At 42.0% G+C, this 24,119-nt stretch overlaps 1 protein-coding gene across 2 annotated transcripts in view; it reads left to right on the top strand.

Annotated features, from left to right (window-relative positions):
- The window catches only part of SESN3 (sestrin 3), a 44,107-nt gene extending 21,875 nt beyond the window's left edge, over positions 1–22,232 (top strand). The window contains exons 2-11 of one of the 2 annotated variants that reach the window (XM_056505133.1): positions 1,199–1,264; positions 3,561–3,758; positions 4,440–4,622; positions 4,995–5,231; positions 6,749–6,896; positions 9,156–9,271; positions 11,591–11,781; positions 13,030–13,174; positions 14,106–14,229; positions 14,557–22,232. In XM_056505133.1, the coding sequence (XP_056361108.1) occupies positions 1,199–1,264; positions 3,561–3,758; positions 4,440–4,622; positions 4,995–5,231; positions 6,749–6,896; positions 9,156–9,271; positions 11,591–11,781; positions 13,030–13,174; positions 14,106–14,192 (1,371 nt within the window). In that variant the 3' untranslated portion in view covers positions 14,193–14,229; positions 14,557–22,232. Of the gene's footprint in view, positions 1–1,198; positions 1,265–3,560; positions 3,759–4,439; positions 4,623–4,994; positions 5,232–6,748; positions 6,897–9,155; positions 9,272–11,590; positions 11,782–13,029; positions 13,175–14,105 lie in introns of both variants that reach the window. The other variant, XM_056505041.1, reaches the window with a different exon arrangement.
- Positions 22,233–24,119: the final 1,887 nt, after the last annotated feature.

The following is a 24,119-nucleotide window of genomic DNA, read 5'->3' as shown; positions in this document are numbered from 1 at the left end:
ACATTCATTATGGGACTGGCACTGCTGTTTGTGCACACAGCAGTTGAGCTTAAAGCCCCCCTGGTAGAGGCATTTAAGAGTCATTTGTTATGGAAAACTTCAGACTTTTATGTTAGAGGCACAAAATACTTAGTATGCAAATCCAGTACTGCTGTTTATGGATAACATATTAAGAGTCACCAACACTGTGGTCGCAATTAAGGACTTAAGACAAGTGTGAAGCCAGCCAGATAGGTAGAAAATAACTATTAAAAGGAAAAGAAGAAAAGACAAGAAACAACTGCTTTAAATTATTGCAAGGGAAAATCAGATTAGACATTAGGAAAACTTTAACAGTCTGAGGAGTTAGTCACTGAAATAAACCACCCAAGGAGAGGAAGGAACCTCCAGGAGAATTGGACTAACATTGGTCAGGAATCAGGTGGACAGTGTTGGTCCTGTCCTTGATGAGTGGGAGGAGCAGGCAGCCTCCCCAGGTCCCCTTCACTCCTCTGACTGGCAGCACAGTGTATCTTAGTCCAGTTTCTTATCCCTAATAAATCAAAAAATTCCTCTGGCTCTTGTTATACTATCAGCTTGTTCTGTACTAAATATATCCTCCTGCCTTGTAGCTGGGGTTTGCACACCAAGGCTCCTGCTGCCTGCAGTGTGCTCCAGGCTCAGCAGTGAGTAAGGTGGCCTTCTCATCAGGTTTCTAGAAAATGAATGTAACTGGGTCTTGCTGGTTTGCTTTTCATGCCAATATTGGGCACATAAAGTTTTCATGCTCTTCACAACACTGAGGATCTCATCAGATGCTGATGTTGAAAAAAAGTAGCATCTTGCTTATAATTCCCTGAGTGTGTTTTTTTCTCCCCCTCTGTTTTCAAACTTCCATTCAATCCAGTAAAATAGCTAATTTTAGCATCATGCCAGATGTTTTGTTGCTATTGTCAAATTGGTCTGTAAACCAACTGGGATTTGATTTTGGGGTTTGTTTCTGCCTTACCCCTGCCCAAAATTGGTGCTGTTCCTTGCCAAAATGAATGCCATTCCTTCCTGCAAAGTACAGGGGACACAAAGCTGATCTAATGTGGTGTGGTGCCATACATCCTCAGTGAACACCCAGGGGGCTTTGAGAAGAGAATTGAATCCAGACCTTGAAGATGTCATCTTGTGAGGTGAATATGTAATTCCTGACAGTGTGACTGTTTTGCAGGAAAAGAGAGTACAAGTCTCCCCACCGTTGACAAGAGGACCAAGTGCCTTTATACCAGAGAATGAAGTAAGTTTGCAGTTAGCTGGGCTGGGTGAGAGTTTCTAAAACAATGACACTGAAGGATAGTTCAATGGCCCTGCTTGCTTAAAAGCAAAAGCAGTGGTTTCTCTGTAGCAGGCTTCAGTGGGTAAGACCCACCCCATCCTTTCACATGAGTGGTACTGTTTGACATCTCTTCCATCACCAGCATTCCCAGAGTCAGCCATGGGTGACAGCTCTGCTCTTCTCAGGTGGGTGTGAAAACACTATTTATAATGCCAGACCTGAGGGGAGGCCTGTCCAGTATTGCAGCAATGTGATTATGTAGCTCTCAGAGCAGTGCCTGACCTTCAGTTTGAGACAACCTGCAAATATGACTTCACTCCTCAGACTGTAGCTCTTGAGAGAATTTATGGTTGAAAGGTAGGAGTGGATTTCAGACTCGAGATTTCTACCATGACAAATGCTGACTAGTTTGTTAAACAAACAGCTACCTTTCTCCCTCCTTCCTTGTCATGAAAGAGTACAGTGAATAGAGGGTTTAGTGACAGAATAGTAACACACTGAAGTGATAATAACACTACTGGTGTCAAAGGCTGCTTTATTGTTGCAATGGAAAGAATATGGGCAGAGAAATAATGACTTAATTGTAAAGGTTCCTATTAGCATGCCACAAGGCTTTGAAAGCAGAATTTTAAAAAAATATATCTGTGGATGGAAATAAATCAGGAGAAAGAACATGCACAGTATGAAGAGGATAGTAATAGAGATGGAGATAAAGCTTAGAAATAATCATATGGCATATTGCTGTGCCTAACATAGCAACAGCAGAGTCCTACAGGATTATTTTTTTTATTCTGTCAGCAGAATTTCTTTCTATAGCTTGCACTGTTACAAGGAAAATTCCTGACAAGCTGGAGAAGATTAGAAACCTTACCAGAGACACAAAAAATATTATTTCCCCAAGAAACCACTAAATGAGACAAGAATCTCTTAAGTACACAGGAGATACACTTGCTGAAGAATAAGGGGGACTCTTAGGAGTGGAATGAGGTATATACAGGGAGATAAAATGGTCTCTAATGTGTGAATAAAATTCTGATGGTAAAAAACATTATTAAGGACAACTGAGAAGGCATCGGTTTGGGTATAAAACACAGAAAAGCTGCCACAGTGAACATACACATGTAAAAATGATGGAGCTGCCTAACTGTGTAGCTGCTTCTCCCCTTTCTTTCTGGGCCCACAAATTAAACCAGGGAAGTGCAGTAGTAAAATGAAAATGTAGTATGTTGTTTGTATTTCTTTGTATGCAACATCTATATAAGATCTGATAGAAAAGTATTTGAGACATGGTCCACTCATCAGCCCATCATAAAGAAAAAAACATTTTAAATAGAATATTTCAGCAAAAGCATTGTACGTCCTGGTTTTAGGCACTTTCTGCTTCATGCACAGTAAAACAGCTAAAGTATGCTCTCATTTCATGGTGTTTGCAATAGTAAACTGGCTGGTTTATTACTGCACAGTGTCAGAATAAATACTGGGTATTCCAATCTTGTGCTTGTAACTTCAGTGGTGAACATGTTGGGAATGGCTGTTCCTGGTGATAAACACTGAGTAATAGCACTCATACTGTGTCAGGACTTGCAATGCAAGAGCTACTTACTGTTCTGCTGTTTCATTTCATCTTGTGCCCAAGGTTTGGATTGGTTGGAATAATTAAAGAACAGCTTTTGTTTAAAGAAAGCATTAAATTCCTGTTTTAAATAATACCTGAATGTTATGGACAAATTAGCATTTGATCTCCTCTTCAATTATACAAGCACAGAAGGGGTAGATTGCCAGGCTGTTTCTATAATTTGGTTACATAATCCAGTTCCTCTCCATTAATTTTGAAATTTATTTTAGGGATGTGCACTCACATGGTGTGTGTCTATGCAGGTTGTCTTCTGTAAAGAATTTACTTTCCATTTAGCTCTTACTTACTTACAGCTCTCTGTACAGGTTTGATTACAGCATTTGCGACCACCTCTGTTTCAAAAAGATGTATAGAAAAATTGTTTGGGGTTTTTTAGAAACATATTAAAATAACAGAGGTTCAGTGTAAAGTGCTCTTCAGTTCTCAGTATACAAGTAGGATCTGTGTGTGTCTATTTGCATTCAAGCAGGCATGTATGTTTGCAAATACACATCCAGAACTCCATCATTGTCTTTAAGTCTGGACACAGATAAACCTTTCGTACTGCAGGGTGTTTCTCCCCAGGGCTAAAGCTGGAGAAAATCTGTCCCTCTGTTAATATTTCTCCATCTTATTTTCAAGGTTATGCAAGCAAACGGTTTGGATGAACGTACGAATCTTCTTGTGGAAGAATATTCTACGTCTGGTCGGCTGGACAACATCACCCAGGTGATGAGTATCCACACTCAGTACCTGGAGTCCTTCCTCCGCAGCCAGTTCTACATGCTGCGCATGGATGGGCCCCTGCCTCTGCCCTACAGGCACTACATCGCCATCATGGTACGTGCCAGCAGGCTGGGCACCTCCTGCAGCTCAGACTGCTGCACTCTATAACTGAAGGAAAAAAGGAAGAATTCAGAAATGACAGATTAGGGTGGTATTTTGACAGAGGCTGGATTTTTGCTGTATATTTTTATTGCAATAAAACATATCAGCTGGAAGGTTTTCAGTGACAAGGGAGAATTGGCAACCTGCATTATTTCCTGTTTCCCACAGTGATGCACCTCTCACATGCCCACATCACATTGCAGCAGTAGGATGAGATGCAGTGGACTCTAAGCCACAAGAAATTCTGGATGGACACTAGGAAAACAATTCTCTCTGTGAGGATGTTGAGACATTGCAGCAGGAACCAAGAAAGGTTCTGTGATCTCTAAGAGTAAAAATCTTGTCTGGACAAGGCTCCGAGCAACAAGTTCTAAGTCAGCTCTGTGAGCGGAGGGTTCTCTTCTAGTGATCACTTCCAACTTTAATTATATTTTGCAATCCAGAGTAATCAAATGTATTTTTTTTGGAGAATCCTCCATACTGTATAGAAATACATCACAATGCATTTTCACAAGGCCTTTATGGAATGACATTGTACTTTTGTTTTGTGTTGTTAACCTGTCTCCCACCCTCAACAAAACCAGATCACACACTAATGTGCTGCACTGTTCACTCTGTGTTTAATTATTGCAGGCTGCTGCCAGACATCAGTGTTCCTACCTAATAAATATGCACGTTGATGAGTTTCTGAAGACTGGCGGGATTGCAGAGTGGTTGAATGGTTTAGAATACATTCCCCAAAGACTGAAAAACCTGAATGAAATAAACAAACTGCTTGCACACCGGCCCTGGCTGATCACGAAAGAGCACATCCAGGTACCTCTTCAGTCATGCCCTGCAAATACCAGTAAATGTCTGGTAGAAAGAGCTGCCAAGAACTGTGAAAGTGCTTGATTAGGCTTCATTAAAAATTTCAGGGAAGTGCTAGTGCACCAAGCAAGCTGAGTCTCCTGTGTGACAAAACCAGTAAGATTTTCTTCTTAGGAATAGCATTGGCTAAAATAGCCCAAAAGAAAAGAAGTAATATATTAGGTGTCTCTTTTTTTATCCAGTGAGAGTTTGTGTGCAAGGAGAATACGGTATTATTGGAAGAAAGGATTGATCCCTTTTTGAAATGTGTAGAGTTTTATAGAAAAGATGGGGGCCAAAAGAAATTTTATATTTACACTTTTTTTATTCTCATTTCAGAAACTTGTCAAGACTGGGGAAAATAATTGGTCTCTTCCTGAACTGGTGCATGCTGTTGTCCTGTTGGCACATTATCATGCCTTGGCAAGTTTTGTATTTGGTAGTGGCATTAATCCAGAGAGAGATCCGGATACATCTAATGGAGTCAGACTTATAGCAGTCAACAGCTTCTGTGTCTGTGATCTTGCCAATGACAACAACATAGAAAATGCATCCCTCACAAGTAGCAACTTCGGGGTTAGTGTTGCAAGAAAATTCTTTTGCTTGCCACTGTTTTGCATTAGAAAACTTTCTTCCATTCTTTCCTGTTTAAATTTTAGTTTGAATTTTTTTTTGTCTACTTTACAGGAATGCTTGAGTCTGGTAATTCTTGCATACACTCTGGCAATTTCCAGTGTGATCTGTTGAAAACCACACTGTAGCAGTGGATGGTATTCAGAGCAATGTGATTTTGTTAGTTAATCCCACCACCCATCAGGCAAGACTAAAACTTTGGTTTCAGCAAAAAGCTTGAAGTCCCAATTTCTTTAGACAGTGTGGCATTGACTGGAGCATTGTTACATCCATATTCCTAACACAGGGAGTGAAAAGAAAAATGGAAAAAAAAAAATAGAAGTAGTAGTTGTGTTAATAATTATAATAATTTTTACTTCAAGGCCTACGGTCATGTAATAGTTTGAAACACTTCCATGTAGATGGGAGGAAATGTCTAAAATAAAATTACTTCTTCATGCTGGTGTTCCAGTCTTGGATCAACAGAGAACTCTGGTTACTAGTTAATTAACTTGATTAATTTGATTACTAGTTAATTAACTGGACATTCTTTCCTGAAAGGTGCTCTAGAATGCTTTTGAAGACATGCCCTTGAATTAATGCTGACAGGTGAATTAGCCTCATTGCCTTTGATGGAAGATCAGGATTATGAGCAGAGTTGCTAGATACAATTTTTACAATTAGCAGTAGAATGTAAGCCTGTCATCACTCAGTCCAATCACTATGTCTTAAATTTCTGGACTCTAAAACATGCCAGCTCTTGCCATGGAGGTGCCTTACTCCCCATCTGTAGTGGGCAGAGCTTGCTGCTGACTGTGCTTATTGCTAGACAGTGAGGAGTCTGCTAGAAACAGCTGTAACTGTGGGCAAAAGAGCAGACTCAATAAGATGGAAAAGAAAAACAAGTAATTTATCTTATGAAAAATATGAACAATAGTATTTCTAGTAAAAAGAAGTCTTTTTTCCTCACAAAAGTATGAAAAATGGTCAACAAAATGGTTATTTTGGTCACACATAATGAAAGAAAAGTACTGATTTGCCATGTCAGGTTGTGTTTCTGTAAGGCAGTGTTGCACTGCATCTCTTCAGAAGCATATTTTGCATTACCAATGGACTGAATATAGTTATCTTTGTATGAAAAGTTGTTTTATGAGAGATGTAGGGATCAGATAGATTTTCTTGAGCTATCTACGTTGTGGAACATGAGTGACTTTGGTTTCCACACTCAAACACCTCCTCTTCACTGTTAATCCCACTGCAGTAAATTACTGCAGCAGGCTACACTTCCCAGCTCCTGTCTTCCTGCTGTCTGAAAGCTGTTTGTCTGCACTGGCAAAATGTGGCAAAATGCATTCTGGCCTGAGGTTTTGTGTTTGCTGCTGCTGTCTGGTTTTGAGAACGTTTGTTGTCAAGCATGAAATCTGAAGATGACACACGTCATCTATCTTCTAATTTTGCAGAATGTCATGGTGTTTTTGCAGATTGCAGATTCTTTAAGTGAGCTGGAGGCCCTGATGGAAAGGATGAAGAGACTACAAGAAGATAAAGAGGATGAGGAAGCCTCTCAGGAAGAAATGGCAACTCGCTTTGAGAAGGAGAAGAAAGAGAGTCTGCTAGTAATTAGTGGAGGTATTTGTGCTTTTCCAGTTCAATTTTGTTTGTGCTTTTTAAGAAATAAATGTTTGAGGCTAGTTCAGTGACTGAAACTTTTTCTGTCCATTTCTTTATTCTGGCTCTTCATGTAGGAGGAGTGAAGTAGGGTGGTCTTACCTTTTGCTTCATCACCTTAGGATTTCTTGACTGACAAAGAACATCATTTTTCTGCTACTTGAAATTTAGCTTTTGTATATTAAAAAAAAAGGCCTGTAGGTGTCCTTAAAAAGTAGGGTGTACATTTCTCTTTCTTTATATGTTCTGTATCATCAAAATAATTAATTAATTATAATTAATTAATTAGTAATAAATATTCAGTAATATTTCACAGGTGTAGGTTCTGTGGTGCTTAGAACTTCAATCACACTCATAAGTAGCTTTCAGATATGACATTTAGTTTAGGAATTGGATGATGAGACTCAACTACTTTACTAATTACTGCCCACCTGGAAAGGACATTTCCAACTTGCTGCTCTGAGTGTTCATACTGCTGTGTTGTTTCACTGCCTATCTTGTGATAGAGATTGATAGCATTTTTTTATTCTTAAATGTTTTTCCAAATTTTGAGCTGAAACCTTCTTTTCCCATATTCTTCATATGCTCTGGAGGCCTTCATCTCTAACAAACTACAGAATGAAGGCTGCTTCATACAGATAGGATGGTGATTTTTTTTCCCAAAGAAAGTGTTAGAAGAAAGAATATAATTAAGACAATCAGAATCTATAGCTATTTCCTCATAGTAGAAGCTACTTGAAGATGACTGCTTGTGTCTTTTTTTAAAAGTGACCACTAAAATGCTTCACTTTTTATTGCACTCTTCTTAGTGAATTTAGATCTCTGCAGCTTCAGACCAGATGTGTCTGAAAGAATCAATGGGTGTGTGCAAAGAGCCCAAAAGGGAGGAAGAATGTACTGAGGATCAGCAGAGAGGTTGTTTTGTTGCTCTCTAGGAACATGGAAAAGTCTCTGAAAGAAGATACTTCCAGGAACAAGCTGGATTTTTTTTGAAATAGACATTGTAAATTCTTGCTGTATTTTCCTTTGGTGAGGCAGTATCAGCAGTGCAGATAAATGGACACTCATTGCATTTCATTATCAAATCAGAACTTCCATGAGTCTGTGCAATTTCAGGTATTTAAGGAAAAAAGGGTCATTCAAACAGGAGGGGTTTTTGGATGTTCTTGCTGATAGTTTTGTTGAATTTCTTCCCTCTTTACCATTTGCTGATTTCAGTCAAGGAGTCTGTGTGTGTTGGGCCTTTATCCTTTCATGAAATCCAGCCCTCATCAGGGCAGAGGAGTGTATGTGTACAGGTTTTTTATTCTTCACTGAGAATTTACTGTAGCAGATGTTGTCCAAGCTTCTTCCTACACAGTTATGTTTTGATTGTGTAATGAGGCAAAGAGCAGATAAAGCACTTCTGCAATTCTTAGATTAACTGACTTTTCAAGGTGCTAACAGTGGACATATGGCAACTGTTCTGTCAATGCATGTGGAAGCGAGCCATGATTTTAACATCAGGGTCAAATGCAGTCAGCTATGTAGTAGTCAACTTCTGCAGAGGTAGTTACACAGTCCAGCCACCTGTTTATTCAGGAGGGAAAGATTGATTCCTGATAGAGAGCCTGTGTGTGCTTAGTGATATGTTTTGGAGCTCTTTGAAGATGCTTAGTTACTACAGCTTCTGGCAGAATCTCACCCTGGTGTACTGTAGAGCTCTTTGCTTTCATGTAATCTTCAGCTGATATTTACCAGTGGAGTGTTGTGTTGCTTTCTGGTGCTCATACTCCAGCTTACAGAACAGAGCCGGTGTGATTCCTGACACAAAGGCTGCTCTGTACAACAATCCTGCTGTCAAGGATCCATTTTTTTGTTTCTGATGCTAGCACAGTGTGACTTGGCTAATGATGTTCATCTTCCTGACTTAAGATAACTAGCCTCCCTCAGAAATCAACAGAGAGAAAAGGAAACCTCCAGACACAAGTGTAGCCCATCTCTTCTCTTTTTGTAGAAGCACATTAGATGTCTGGTATAGGCTGACATTTAATGGGCTCCAGGAAAGCAGTGTATCCAATACAAGCAGATGAGAATTGAAATGTTTCTTTCCTTTGTACCACTTTTTCCTTTGCATAACTTCTAAAATTGTCCTCTAGTCCTGTAGTAGAGTGGTAGTTGGAAGTCAGCATTAACTCATGTTCTTGCCTAAAGCAAAGCATTTTGCTGTTTTTTTCCCAGCATTTGATGATGAAATAGTTTCTACAGATGTCTCCCGTTATGTTGAAGATCCTGGGTTTGGGTACAAAGACTTTGCAAGGCGAGGAGAAGACCATCTGCCAACATTCAGAGCTCAGGTACCCTCTCTTTAAAGCACATTCACTCGAAAAATGTTTATATATCTCACCAGAGAACATAAAGTGGTTATAGTGGGCATGTTTGTTGCATACTCCTTTTCTTGTCCTGGTTCATTAAATAACTCACAACCTTGCCTAAATCTCCCTGAGAGGGAGTCTTTCACTATTTGTCAATCTCTGGCAAGGCAGTACTTGGCTTTCCATCTGACTTCAGTTATTACCAGTATTAATGTTTGAAATCTGTAAAGCATATCTGAAATAAAAGGTAAAGGTAGAAGAGCAAGAATTTATTTCCCATCCCTCTAGATATTGTAGGAAAAACAATCCACTAAATAATTCTTTATTCCTATCATTTTACCAAGTACTCTCTGTCCGCTGTGGCTATCAATACCTGGATATATGTAGGTCTGTGAGAGTGATTTGGGGAGTGTTGTTCTCATATGTGCATCAAATCTCTGGACATGGAGTGCTGTGAAAGAAAAGGAATTCCTAAATATGATTACTGAAGTTTTTAAAACATTCCTCAGTGCTGTTTGAAGAACAGAATATACATTTTTCCTTTATATTGTCTCATATATTGACATCCTTTGCCATGATCAGAAGTATTATATGTAACAGGAGGGATATTCTAGGTGGTTCCACTCTATCTTACAGAGCACATTTATAAGCAGCATAGAAGTAAATGGAAAGCAATAGAAGAAATCTTCAACCAAATCAGAGAACTTCAATTAAAATGACAGTGGGTGCAGGGAAGCTCCATGGTCAGAAGATGTATCTGAGACTGTAAAATAAAGGATCCACGATTGCTCTCAGGAAATGTACTTAGCTTTATAGCAGTCTCTGCTGAACTGGATAATTTATTCTGTGGTCTTTATATGAGCCTGAAGTAGGTTATTACTGCCAAAAAAGAATAAGGTATAGTCAGTGCCTATAAATCAAACAATCTGCCTAACTACTTTAGGAGCAGCAGGCTCCCTTGGAAAAAAGCTCCAAAGAAGTTGAAATTGGAAGTGAAACATCTCTGCTCTTAAATAATCAGGACAGCTTCTGGCTTACATTCAAAGGAGTCACCTTGATAATTTAACTTTATTATGTCCTACTCTTAACAGTTGAATGTATATACCCCCAACCTCCCAAATTCTCTCCTCTTGATGATACTTAAATTGCAGTAGCATCCCAAACATCTGCAATAAGTCTAATCCTTACTCTGATAAAACAAAACTGCCTTTGTCTCTATGGTTTTAAATTTATTAATAGAAAAAAAGGTATTCTATATAGCATAATGTCTTTAGGCTTGTTTTGGGGGGAAGGTTTCACTGATAATAGGGATCAATTGCAGTTAGTCAACAGTGCTTTGCCCTCTCTGGGCCTTCTGGCTCTCAGAGGTTTTTCTGATGTCCTGAATACCTTTCCAAGACTGTATGGATTTGGCATATTTCTCACAAGACTTTCAGTCTTTTGTACTGGCAGCCAGAGGCCAAATGTGATACTGTGACATGTTTTAGATGTCATTGATGCCTCCATGGGACAACAGAGCACTGTTCTGCTCTTCCCTGCTGTCCTGCTCAGGGGGACAGGACAGTAGACATGCTTCAAGGTGCCCAGGTGAGGACCCTGGCCTGGCAACACCTTTGGAAAACAGCCAGAAACAGGAAGGACATGGAGATGATCAGTTGTAAAGATGCCATCAGTGACGGGATGATGGAGCACTGGACAAGGATGTGGGCACACTCTCACCTTCTGTGTGACGGCAGTGTGGAGTGCCCTTGCTCCCTGCCACCACTCTGCAAAGATTTCCCACTCCTCATATGAGCAGACAGGCTTTGGTCTTGCAATCCAAGTGCTTGTCTAAGACCAAAGCAGCCTGGATTTCATCAGTTTTTTCAGGGATGGTTCAGCACTTTACCCAATGATTGCACAGCCTGGCTGGAAGTAAAGACTCCATCCCTGCTTGGAGCTAAGCACCAAAGCCTCCAAGAGGAACAAGGTTTTAGACTTAAAGGCCAATCCCACATGGAATGATAGCAGTGAGAGTGGCAAAGCAAAAGATTCCCTAAGCAATTCAGGAGAAGCTTGGGGTTTTTTCTCCTGTAGGCTAATGATATCCAGGGCTGGGGTGTCGCAACATGATATTCACTGCCAAGAATTCTGGGGGAATGGTAATGTGGATAAAGGATTCAAAATGCAAACCTTTGGCAGAGCATAAAGTCATAACTATCTGACAACAAAAACACTTGAGTTGTAGAGAAGATGACATAGGGAATTCACTTCATTTGTGAATTTTATATACATTTTATATATTTTCTTCTCTTCCTGCAGGACTATACTTGGGAAAATCATGGCTTTTCCCTTGTAAACAGGCTTTATTCTGATATTGGGCATCTCCTGGATGAGAAGTTTCGGATGGTATATAACCTCACATATAACACTATGGCAACACATGAAGATGTTGATACAACTACTCTAAGAAGAGCTTTATTTAACTATGTCCACTGTATGTATGGAATCAGGTACGGACAAAAATTCCCTGGCTTAAGAGTACATTTTAAAACTATGTAAATACAGAAAAATAAACCATGTGTAAAGCATTATTTTAGACTGGGAATTTAAAGTGGAGATGGTATCTCTGTCTGGAAGTTAGGGTGGTTTTTCTGGCATATCAGTATAATTTTTCCTTCCAGTGCAGAAAATGAGTCAGGATGGAAATTTTTACAGAAATGTCTTCTCTGAAGCCAGCCTGTATCCTTCATTCAGGAAAGACAACATCCCTAGGCAAATTCTGACAACACCAAGTTGGACAGGAGTGTTGATTTGCTGGAAGGAGGTAGGAAGGAGCCTTACAGAGGGCTCTGTGTAGGGTGGATCAGTGAGCCCAGGCCAGTTATGTGAGGTTCAGTGATGCCAAGTGCCCAGTCCTGCACCTGGGCCACAACAACCCCAAGCAGTTGCTACAGGCTGGGGCCAGTGGCTGAGAAGCTGCTCAGTGAAAAAGGACCTGAAGGTGCTGAACATGATTCAGGATGTGCCCAGGTGATCCTGGCCTGGATCAGCAGTGGTGTGGCCAGCAGGACCTGGGCAGGGATTGTCCCCTGTGCTGGGCACTGATGAGATCACACCTCAAATTCCGTGTTCAGTTCTGGGCCCTTCACTACAGGGAAGACAATGAGAGGCTGGAGCGTGTCCAGAGAAGGGCAGTGTTGTTGGGGAAGGGTCTGGAGCACAAGTCCTAAGAGACGCAGCTGAGGGAGCTGGGGGTTTTTAGTCTCGAGGCTCAGGGAGCACCTTATCACTGTCTTGAACAACCTGAGAGGAGAGTGTAGCCCGGTGGGGTCAGCCTCTTCTCCCAGATAACAAGTGAAAGGATGAGAACAAATGGCTTCAAGTAACACCAGGGGAGGTTTAGTTTGGATATTAGGGAAAATTTCTTTGCAGAAAGATTTGTAAAGCATTGGAATAACCCACAGAAATGGGAGAGCAACCATCCCTGGAAGTGTTCATAAAATGGTGGATAAGGCACATGGTTTAATGGTGAACGTAGTGGTGGTTTAGCATTAGCCATTGGATTTGGTGATCTTACAGGTCTTTTCTAGCCTTAATAATTCTGTGATCCTACTAAGCCTTTCAGATCCTCTCTTAACACATGGTTTTTGGTCATATATGATAAGTGTTCCAGTTCCCAGGCTTAAGAACATAATGCTGCAAAAGACAATGCTTTTAGAAACTTAATGTCAAAGAGAATGATTGCTTGTGTTACATAGGTATGATGACTATGATTATGGGGAAGTTAATCAGCTACTTGAACGCAGCCTGAAGGTTTACATAAAGACAGTGACCTGCTACCCAGAGAGAACTACCAAGCGCATGTACGACAGCTACTGGCGTCAGTTCAAGCACTCGGAGAAGGTATGTGTTCCAAAGCCAGAGGGGCTTCACAGACACCCCTGTGCTCTTTGAAAATTAAAATAGGGGACACCTAAAACAGCAGCATCTGTCAAATGGACTGTTTTAAATCAGAGAAAAACAAATGAGAATCATTCCTTGAGTGTTAAATACCAGTTCGACAAAAATAATTCTTAGTGTGCTGGAAATATTTTTATTACTGTTATTGTTATGTTGTTGTTGGTGGTGGTGGTTTATTACTATTATTATTTTGTTGTTATTATTATTATTATTTTTAGTCACTTCTTCATAAACTTGAATGGAAAACTATAAAAGAAAAGTGAATAAACTTGAGAATGCAGGAGTGGTCAACTATGCCAATACTTGGGATTTGGAGATCAAGGATACCTAAACTCATATATATATATATATATATATATATATATATGTGTGTGTGTGTGTGTGTGTGTGTGTATATATATATACACTTTATGGTGTTTTTCAGCAATAAAAATTTCAACATGCCTTCAGATATCACATTAAATGCTTCCTGAGAAGGGTTCAGTGCATGTGTGCCTGTTAGCCTAGCTGACATGGAAACTGTTCCTTGTTCTGTGCTCCTATATAGTGGTCACAGGTAGTAGTAAAGAAAACAAATTTAATTTAGAAAGAACTAATGCTGTTAGGATACAAAAAGGGTTTAAAGGTGGTTTCTCAGAGGGAAGATTGCTTAAAGCAGCAGTGGAGGCTGGTTCCTTCAGCCCTGGGATGTTGTCCATATTGGTATTTCTACACAGCTGTCTCTAGAGGAGCTGTAGTCCTGCAGCAGGGTACAGGGAGAAGAGACAAAGTTTTCTTGCAGTGATACTTTACTAAAGGTTAGAAATTTCAGCCTGAATGAAAAAACCATGTTGCATTCAGAGGTGAGCTAAATGGCCAGTGTAATTTTTTGCAGGTTCACGTCAATCTGCTTCTGATGGAAGCTCGGATGCAAGCCGAACTCCTGTACGCCCTTCGTGCCATAACTCGTCACTTAACCTGAAGCACTCGCTGGCCAGGAGTACCGGGGCTTTCACTGAGTATGTAAAGACCTTTGGAAATAGATACACACCAGAAGCTGTTTGTGATGTAGCATCAGGTTATTCAATTCTCTAGTGTCAAAGTTTAGCCGTGCTTCTCGGCGGCTGTAATGTGCAATGACGTGTTTTATTTTCTTGATGCTTAACATTACTAATGATAACAAAAGTAACACTGAGGAGCGCTACTCTGCATTGTTCCCGGCTGGATTTCTGCACAGCCGTCAGGATCCTGAACCTGGTTTTATTGTATCCAATCCTAGCGCTTTGTTCTTTCAGCACTGCAGTGAAGTGCTTAGAGACTTCTTTTTCCAAGCAATCATTTTTCAGATGAGTGGAGTCCAGCAGAGGATCAGTTCTGCCTGTCCCGAGAACGTCCCACCACGTCGTGACTGGCGGCAGAGACGCTGCATCAACTTGCCCACTGGATTCTCCTGTGTGTTCTGGAGGCTGCTGCAGTCACTGTCTTACTACAGCAATTGGAGGTGATGCAAGATGTGGATGCAAACATCGAGCACGCTTTAATGTGAAATTAATCTTGATAAATCCTACAGCATGCTACTGAAGTGCAAAATTCATCTGCTCTGTCGTGCCCCTTCACAAAGAGAAGAGGCCTCACGATTTGCCATTTCAGCCACACTTACTGTGTTCCAATCATTCATAGTCTTGTTTTACTGACAGTCACCCTCAGTTGTCCTGACAATATCCATGCTCATCACGTGTTGCAATTTGTTTAGTTGGCACCTATAAAATTAATACACAGGCTGACCAAAAATAGGGTTGTGGGGTTTTTTGCACTCTCTTCTTTATCAATGTTTTAACTGAGGAAAGTAAAGGAAGGCTAGTATATCTATTCTTTCATATTGGATGTATAGAAATTATTTCCCGTAACTTTTTCATAGCATGAAATTGTAATATTCAAAGTTTTAAAAGTTTCTATGCATTAGTGTGAGTGAACAAAAGAAAAGTGCAATATCTAAAAAGAAAGCAAGCTTTTTTCCCTGACATGCCACTGCTAAAGTGTCCTTCTTATATAGCCATAAAGAAATTTTAAAACCAAATTTCTTTATTGTCTAAGGCCTAGCAGTTTTGTTTTAGCTTTTACGGCTTAAGACAACCTGATACCGAGATGCCAAAGCATCCCCAAAACAAAGCATATTTGGACAACCAGGAATCTTGGGGAAGGGAAGAAATAAGCTGCCAAAAATGTCACACTTTTGTGCTGTTTTCTGTTGCTTTTGACTAATTTTTGAGAGCACAAAATGTTGATATTTATAGCTTTATTTTGTATTGCATTTAATGAACCAGTGAAGTGCCTAAAGAGATGCTTAAACTTACCCAGTAGAATACAAGTTAACTGCTTCAACTTTTGTCTGTTGGTTTGGACTTTTCATGTTTCTTTTGAGGAGGGTGACCTTTATTTCTGTGGTATGCATTCAAAACTAACTGGACAGGTTTATTTTTAATGTTCTGTTGGATTGTAGAAGTTAATGCAGGACTTTTTTTTCATTAGTGATTGCAGAATAGTTAGAAAAAAATACTACCAGTCATATTTTGACACTTTTCATTTACAAAACCATGGACCAGTACTTTACTAAAGTTAGTTTTCTCTTTTCTTACCTTTTCCTGATCCTTGCTTTGACTTTGCATGTTGGTTTTTCTGCTTTATCTGTCCGTTCCAGATTGGAAAGCCCAATGATTGTACACTTTTCTGCACTTTTAGACTGCAGACTCTGCATGTGAAGACATTTTGAGGAAAAAATCAGTAATTATTTTTTTAAATGTCACATTGGCTCTTTAGAAAACTACCCAACAGACAGCACTGGTCTGTCTTCTAAAGAGCATTGGGTAGAACATCAGATTTATTTATCTTGTATTGCTAACTGCAAGATTTCTCAGAAATGCTGAGATGCTCATATGTGTGAACTTAGATTTGCTTTCTAAATTGTTATGATCCTTTTCCCCCCCTCTTGTGATTGTAGTGGCCAGACCTAATGGCTTCTGCTGAGAGAAGTCTTCATGCAATACTTTTGTTTTTTTCAAGTGATGGTTACTGTTCAGTACTACTTTAAATTTCTTTGCATTGAAAAGTCAAGTAGTTCTCAAGAAGCACAGTTGAGCTCTGGAAAGGAGGTGAAACTAGATTTGGGTAACTAATATGATGGCTTCATTTCCCCTCAGAAATGCAAAGATTTCTGGAGTAGGTTGAGTTTTACATTTGGAAACATGCGTGCCTTTACTTCTTTCCTTATGAAATATACTTGCCAGCTCAAATGCCTTTGTGAGCAAAGTACATGAGCAGATTTGGAATACAGAAACCATAAATGGATTGCTTCATAAAACTTGTAGTAAACCAGTGTTTTGTTTTGGATTTTTTAATGCCATATCAAGTTCCATATGGCCTGCAAGACATTCCATCATAGGAAATGTCATTGTACAACTAGTTTGCTATTTCTCTTTTTTTTTTTTTTCTTTAATATTAAATGCAAACTTGAAACATCTGGAAATGTTTTCCACGTGGCATTTTTTTTCAAAGCATTGCATTTACAGTGCAACAATTTATAGCCTAGTTTTTATACACAAATTTGGGATTTTTAATAGATGTTTGTTCAGAACAAGTTTGTTCAGACAACGCTACCATACACTTTATGTGTGTGTGCTTTAGGTTCACACTGTGCCAACTTTTAATGTGCAAATGTTCTTGATTTTTTTTTGCATTTTTAAAGCACTCATGAATGTGAATCTTCACACCTTGTTCATTTATATTTTTCTTAATAGTACCATAATAACTGGAAGTGTAGATCCTCCCCCTCTGTGATCCTTCATTGGAATTGGTAATTACCAGCATTCATGTTAGTCTACAAAATCCCAGCCGTGACCAACATAAAAACAAAGTGTACAGTCTCCTGTCTGCTGGAGAGAAAGCTTGATAGGTACAAATTAACCAGCTAGCACAGAACACTGTGAGTAGGGAACAGAGCTTTTGAGCATGAACAGCTTCTTATCATTGCAGAGTCACTTAAAATGTGTGTTGCTGTAGAGTATGTCCTTGCTGAGATTGCTCTATTTTTTTTTTGGTAATGAAGAGAAGTGAAAAAGGTGCCAACTGGAGAAAGCATTTGCATTTCCCAGAACACTCTACCCATAGCTGAACTTCATGAGAGTATCATCACACAAGAACAGAAATAATTGTTAAAACAGATATAATAATTTTAAATTTGGGTGCAGTTTGTGCAGATAGCTACTACAGCTAATGCTGTCATGTCCTATGAGAATTTTGGTGAGCTGTAGATGAATTTTTTTCATTAAGGCTGAATTGAAACATATATCCTTTGTCCTAAAGCCTTCATTAAAATGAAAATCACAGAATCACAGAATTTGCTGAGTTGGAAGAGGCCCATGAGAATCATTGAGTCCAGCTCCTGGCCCTGCACAGCACAAGCCCAAGAGTCACACCGTGTGCCTGAGAGCATTGTCCAAATGCTTCTTCAACCCTGTCAGGCTTCCCTGGGGAGCCTGTTCCAGTATCCAACCACCCTCTAGGGAAGAAAATTTTCCTAATATCCAACCTAAACCTCCTCTGAACGGCTCCAGGCCATTCCCTGTCACTGGTCCCCAGAGAGAAGAGATCAGTGCCTGCCCCTCCTCTTCCCTCCTAAGGAAGCTGTAACTGCAGTGAGGTCTGCTCTATAAATTTAGAACAGATCAGAAGAGAACAAAGAGGAAAACATTTTGTTGCTCTAGTACTTGAATGCAGAAAGTCAAAGCACCAGATTCTTCAAGTGTATCTTTGTTTGTAGTGATACTGATATTTTCATGGGATTTGGGAAAAGCAGCTAGCTGCCTAAATTTCAATGGGGATTTAAGCACCCAGGCACTCAGGAAAATCCTAGAAGATGCCCACTTGAATGTTTGAGTCAGATTTTTAAATAAATTGAGTCACCTAAATAAAATAGAATTAAATTAATTTCCATGGAGACTAAAGGAATAATATGTACCCGGTCCGTGTGATTTGCAGTGTTTTTTAATGAAATGAGTTGTTTTGGGGACTTCATGTAGACTTAGAGAAATCTCTTCTAAAGCAGTTAAACAGTAAGCCACTGCTCTTGCAGAACAGGTTCTCACTGTTTCTCATGCATGTGTGTTTTCCATGAACATAGGCATGCATTTCAGGCTCATGATCCAGAATTTGGACTACCTTTCAGAAGAGCTGGGTTGTTTAACCTCTGCTTGCAGAAAACATTCATTGGTGGTAGTAAGTGGATGTCGTGTGCCTGAACTAAAAATGTTTGGCTCAAAAGAAATACTCAGATTTTCTTAATCTCAAGTGATGTTCTTTCAGTTACTTTCTGTAGATGTTTGTATCCTCCCATAAATAAGGGGTGATGTTGCACAAAACAAAGGAAGAGGAGAGTGGATTCATTGTAAATGAACTTTCCCAGAGTGGATCTGACTATAAAGCTGTAAGAATTAGTTGCTGTTAGCAATCATTCCAAGTTTTCATTGCCTGAACTTCAGGTTTACTGTTCCTCATGTCCCCCAGCACTATGTAGGTCTAAAGCATCCACCAGCTTTCCTATATTTGGGAATTGTAAATGAAAAATTTTATCTCCAAATGAAAATTAATATAGTATCTCATACCTACTACATAGATTACAGGTGTGAGAGATGGAGAGAGCACAGTAGTATGAGGAAACTTCAGGAGCATCTTGATCAGTGTTAATTTATTCCGTAGAGCACATTTCCTGGCAGGTGGTCGTGCTGCTGCTCCCCCAATATGCATCAGGTCTCTCTTGCATATATTTAATAATTTGCTGCTCATCAGGGGAAAAATTGTCATTTTCCAACCTGCCACCACCCCTGTCCTGCATCAAGTGCTTCCTGTCTTCCCAATTCCCAACCCTGAGCAGCCTCCCAGCTGCAGGGACAACCTCCCAGCCTTAACCTTGAAAACAAGGTTCCTCTATCACTGCTTGTTGTTAAGTGCAGAGGCTCTTTCTCACATTTAGAAACACTTAATTGCCGTAGTAGATTATTTCTGGACAGGAAAATGCTAAATGTGGTTCAAAAGGATGAAACTCAGTATTTGCTTAATAGTGTGTCAAAGCCTGTCTCTGGAGTTACAGTAAAAATCCAGTGGATCCACTGAGGAAAAGCTTCTTTGGTGAAACACCCCATGCTGGAGCTATCCAGCTGTGCAGGTTTCTCAGAGGGACAACTGACAGGGAATTTGAGGTCCCCTTCTGCCAGGCAGCCTTACAGGGCCATCAGGCTGGCAGCCCCTCGGGTGCCTTGAAGCCAGGCAGAGTGCATCCAGCCTCTGGAACAAGTGGATTTGGGTTTTTCCCTTATCTATGGGGAAAAATCCACTGCATCTTGTGGAGTAGCTGCTGCTGGATGTTCCTAGGGTACTGAGTATCACCAGGGCTTGTGGAAAATAGAAACCTTTTTCCTGAGAGTAGTTAGAGGTACTGGAGATGCCAGTTGTTACAGTAATTGTGGTACCAGGAGGCACAGACCACAGGGGCTCCCCAGGGGACAGGGTCAGCGCAGGAGGAGCTGAGGTGTTGGTCAGCTGAAGAAACTTCACTGATGTGTCTGAGAGGTTCTTTTGTGTGCCTGTGCATAGGAGTGGGGGTGGAGGATGCCTCCTTCCAAGGTGTAGAGAGGGCTTCCTTGGAAACAGAGCTGGGACCCTTTCCTTACTCCAGAGATGGAGCAGGGGAAGGGAACCGTTCTGCCCAAGAAAAACTTGCTGCTGTTGAATTGCATTTTCTGGTCCCCATCAGCCCTTTGAAGGGAGTTTTGAGGCAAAATGGGTCAATCACTGAGTACTGTGTCTCCAGCTGAGGATCCTGGAGGGCAGCAACAGCAACAGCTCCAAACACCGACAGTCCAAACCTGTGTCTCATTCCTCACCTCATGCTCATGCCGTGCCACCAGACCCAATCCTCTTTCCTCCAGCCCAGCTGCCACATGCCCAGGTGGCTGCAGGAGTAGCCCACTCATGGTGGTGGGTGATGTGGCCACTTTTCAGGGGAAAATAATAATATTTAGGCTACAGCCCTTGGACTCTGCAAGGCAGTGCAGTCAGAGGTCTTTTCACGACTGTGACCAGAACTGGATATGAACTGTAGCTTAAAAAAATAGGAATTTTGTAAACTTGAAATCTCTCGGTTTTACCCTTTTCTCCTTTTGCTGGAAAGCCACATGATGAATGTATATGCTTTATCTTTCTAGCCAACATAACTGAAAATCAGACTGCCAACTCCTTGGTTTGTATTAGCCTTTTTTTAAAAAAAAGAAAAGTTTGTGAGCAATATATGTAGCATGCTGTGAACGTCTGTTTTGATCTTTATAGTTACTCTTTAATCCATCAGTATTAACACCAGTTCTTTTTTGTGTTCCCCTTGGTACTTTGTATGCAGTGTAAGCAGAAGCTGTGATCGGCTTTGCAGTCCTGTGCCATGTTACTGTAACTCGTTGATTTTTTAGGAAGCACCTGACTGTGGGCCACCCTGGGGCAGGTACGTGCCCGTACACGACTGCCACTTTTCGGTCTCTTGTACTATGTATAGTTCTAAGTAGAATAAGCTTTTTAACAGAATATTGATGCAGTTTATGAGTCACGCAGGCTGCAAGTGTCTGGTGTGTGAGAGTCTTTGTATTTATAGTTGTTGGGGTTTGGTTTTTTGTTTTCTTGTTTTGTTTTGGTTTTTTTTTTTTTTTAATTCATAAAGTAGCAAACTTGATAAACATAGCCACTTTAAACTGCTCTTGCTAAACAGACCCTGCTGTAGATAAGATACCACTGTAGATACAGGGAGAAGCACCAGCCACCCTCTCTGGGCTGTGGCTGAGCTGAGCCCCTGTCTGCACAGAGCACGGTCCGAGCCACACGGCCACCCTGTGCCCACACAGAGACCCAAAGGGAGCAAAGGCTGGGCCTGGCATCTATTTCAGCCCCTGTGCCCCCTGTCAGCCTGCTGCTGGCCACCCACACTCTGCTCACCAATGCACAGGGCAAGCCAGAGCTCGCTGGCATGAGAGGGACGGACAGACCAGCTGCTGCACCACAAACATGGTCACGGCACTTGTGCAGCAAAAAGCTTCCAAGCCTCCCTCGAGTGCAGGATTTAGCCCTTGATTTGCTGAGTGCAGAGCCTGGCACATGGGGGTGAGAAGCAGCATTGGCTCCCTGTTGGCAGCCGTGGGTCTGAGCCCCTTGGCTGGCAGCAGGCAGGGCAGCACCCTGCCCAGAGAGAGGTTTCATTGCAGCTCCCACCTCTGACCCTCTGGACAGGGGGTGAATTGTACCCAGCCCAGCCCAGCAGCTCTCAGCTTCTCGCCTCCTTGTGCTACGGCCATGCAGGTGTTTTGGGACAAAGCTCTGATACTGTACCTCCCTCCCACCACCAGGAAGTGTGGTAGCTCTGTGGGTGCCCAGTCCCTACAGCATCCTGTGGGCAGGTGGCACGTCTCCTGTGCTGCCTCCCAGGTCACACCTGTCCTGAGCTCTGGAGATAGGCCATGGGCTCCATGCTTTCACAGGAGGTTTGCCTGCAAGGGGAGGCAGCTGCTAGGAGCTCACTGTGGGTTCCCACAGCAGCTTTTATCATTTCTTTCCTATTGTTGCTGGTTGGGTTTGTTGTTTTGTTTTGTTTTTTTTTGAAAGGACAGACTGACCTAGTGGGATGGAATATTTTGTGTGTGACTTTTGTTAGTTTTTAAGTTACCCGACTTGAATTTATCTGAACAGATGCAGAAGGAACTTTCTTTTTTTGTGAGTTAAGAGACAAAAACGCATTTTTAAACAAAGGAATCATGTATTAACATTTTAACAGCAATTCATAAATCTGCACTTTTTATGAGGTTTTGAAAAATCTATTTATAGGTACGGAACAATGGGGTTTGTTTAAAAACTGTATCGCATTTATACTTGCTGAAATTACTTTCATTGTTATCAGTAGGAATTTCATTGGTTAAATAAAATGGATAAAACCTGACTCCTGTTTGAGCCATCATTTGCCACATGCTGAGGAACACATCTCTAGAGCAGAACATCCTGCGTTTTGGGATAAATCCAGTCCTACAAGTGTCCTTCTTCCCCATGCCTTTGTAGTGGGTTTTAATTTATCTGTCTTGCAATACAGATTATTTAATCCCTCTTCCAGGGAGACCTGGGCAAACCTCAGAGCAGTAGTGGGTGAGAGCCATAAGAACATGGGCATGGAAGGTGAGAGGAAATGTGTGCTGAGGGTGCTGGCTCAGGGCAGTGCCAAGCTTACCTAGCAGCAAATTGCCCCCAAGTCTTTCCTCTGCCCCATCTGTCCCCAGAGAAGGCTGAGAGATCACCAGGGAAGTCTGTCCTGGGGAAGATGATCATTCCCCTCAGAAAGACTAAACTAGTTAACCCAAGCTGCAGACCTGGGATGTTTTGGGTGTAACTTTACCTGCAGCTGCAGGATGCACAGATCACAATAAAATACATGTATCTGTATAAATATCTGTACATATATAAAGTGCTTATTTATTTGCTTTCAGGGAGGGTTCAAAAGCACTGAAAATATCCCTCATCTTAGGCCCAGGCCCTTTGGTACAGGTGGTGTGGCTGTCACCTCCAGTCACCAGAGCAGCTCGGGACTGGGAGGGTGACGGTGTCACCAGCACCATCGTGAAAAAGATAAAAATCTTGCAGTATTCCTCAAAGCCAAGGGCTGCTGTGGAATTCCTGCTTTAGCCCCTAGAAGTCCCAGAGATGGGTGATCAGCAGGGCAGGACAGTGCCATGCTGAGGTGAACCTGGCCCTGATTTTGGTACCTGCTCGTACCCAGTGTGTGCTGTGAGTGCTCAGATGGGGGTACCCAGCACAGCCAGAGGACAGCCCTGCACCTCACACCCCATCCTCACCTCTCCAGATGGTTTCCCACAGGAAATTCAGAGCCAAAAACATTTGTCTGATGGTGATTCCCCAAGACCTCCTTTACCATCCTCCCAGGCCACCACTCTGCTGCCATCTATCCCCTGCCCCTGCGCCCGCACTGGAGACCCAGGGGTGGTGGCAGCCCAGGGACCATGGCACAGGGAGTGGAGACCCAGGGGTGGTGGCAGCCCAGGGACCATGGCACAGGGAGTGGAGACCCAGGGGTGGTGGCAGCCCAGGGACCATGGCACAGGGAGAGGAGACCCAGGGGTGGTGGCAGCCCAGGGACCATGGCACAGGGAGTGGAGACCCAGGGGTGGTGGCAGCCCAGGGACCATGGCACAGGGAGTGGAGACCCAGGGGTGGTGGCAGCCCAGGGACCATGGCACAGGGAGTGGAGACCAAGGGTTGGTGGCAGCCCAGGGACCATGGCACAGGGAGAGGAGACCCAGGGGTGGTGGCAGCCCAGGGACCATGGCACAGGGATGCTCGTGCCCACACCAAGTGGTTGCAGGACAATCTCCCTACAGCCTGTAGGTGACTGCTGTGGGATGTCCCTGGAGCCTGGCAAAGGGCCATGGCTGGATAAAGGTAGGCAGCCCTGCAAGGGCAGCACATCCCTGGGGGACAGCTGGCTGGGCTGACCCCAAACCTCACCAGGTTCCTCCCCTCCTCATGGAGCACAGGGGGACACCCTGGTGTGCCCCATGACCATCAGCTGGGAGTGTGGCCATAGCATGGGGAAGAAATGGTGACCAGCCCCAGATCCCTGTACAGAGCCATCAGTGGAACTGCTTTACCAAGTGTACATTAACTGAAGTGCACTCACCTGCACGACTTCATTTCAGCACTGCATGCTAAATTAGACCAAATTATTAGACCAATGTGGGAGCATGGAAACTCCCCCCAAAGCTTTTAATTGGATTCTGATGGAGTTTCCTGCTGAGGTACCTGGGCAGACGACCAGAGG

Source organism: Oenanthe melanoleuca, chromosome 1 (genome assembly GCF_029582105.1).
Source record: "Oenanthe melanoleuca isolate GR-GAL-2019-014 chromosome 1, OMel1.0, whole genome shotgun sequence".
Classification (NCBI taxonomy): Eukaryota; Metazoa; Chordata; class Aves; order Passeriformes; family Muscicapidae; genus Oenanthe; species Oenanthe melanoleuca.
This window is presented reverse-complemented; position numbering and strand designations above follow the sequence as displayed.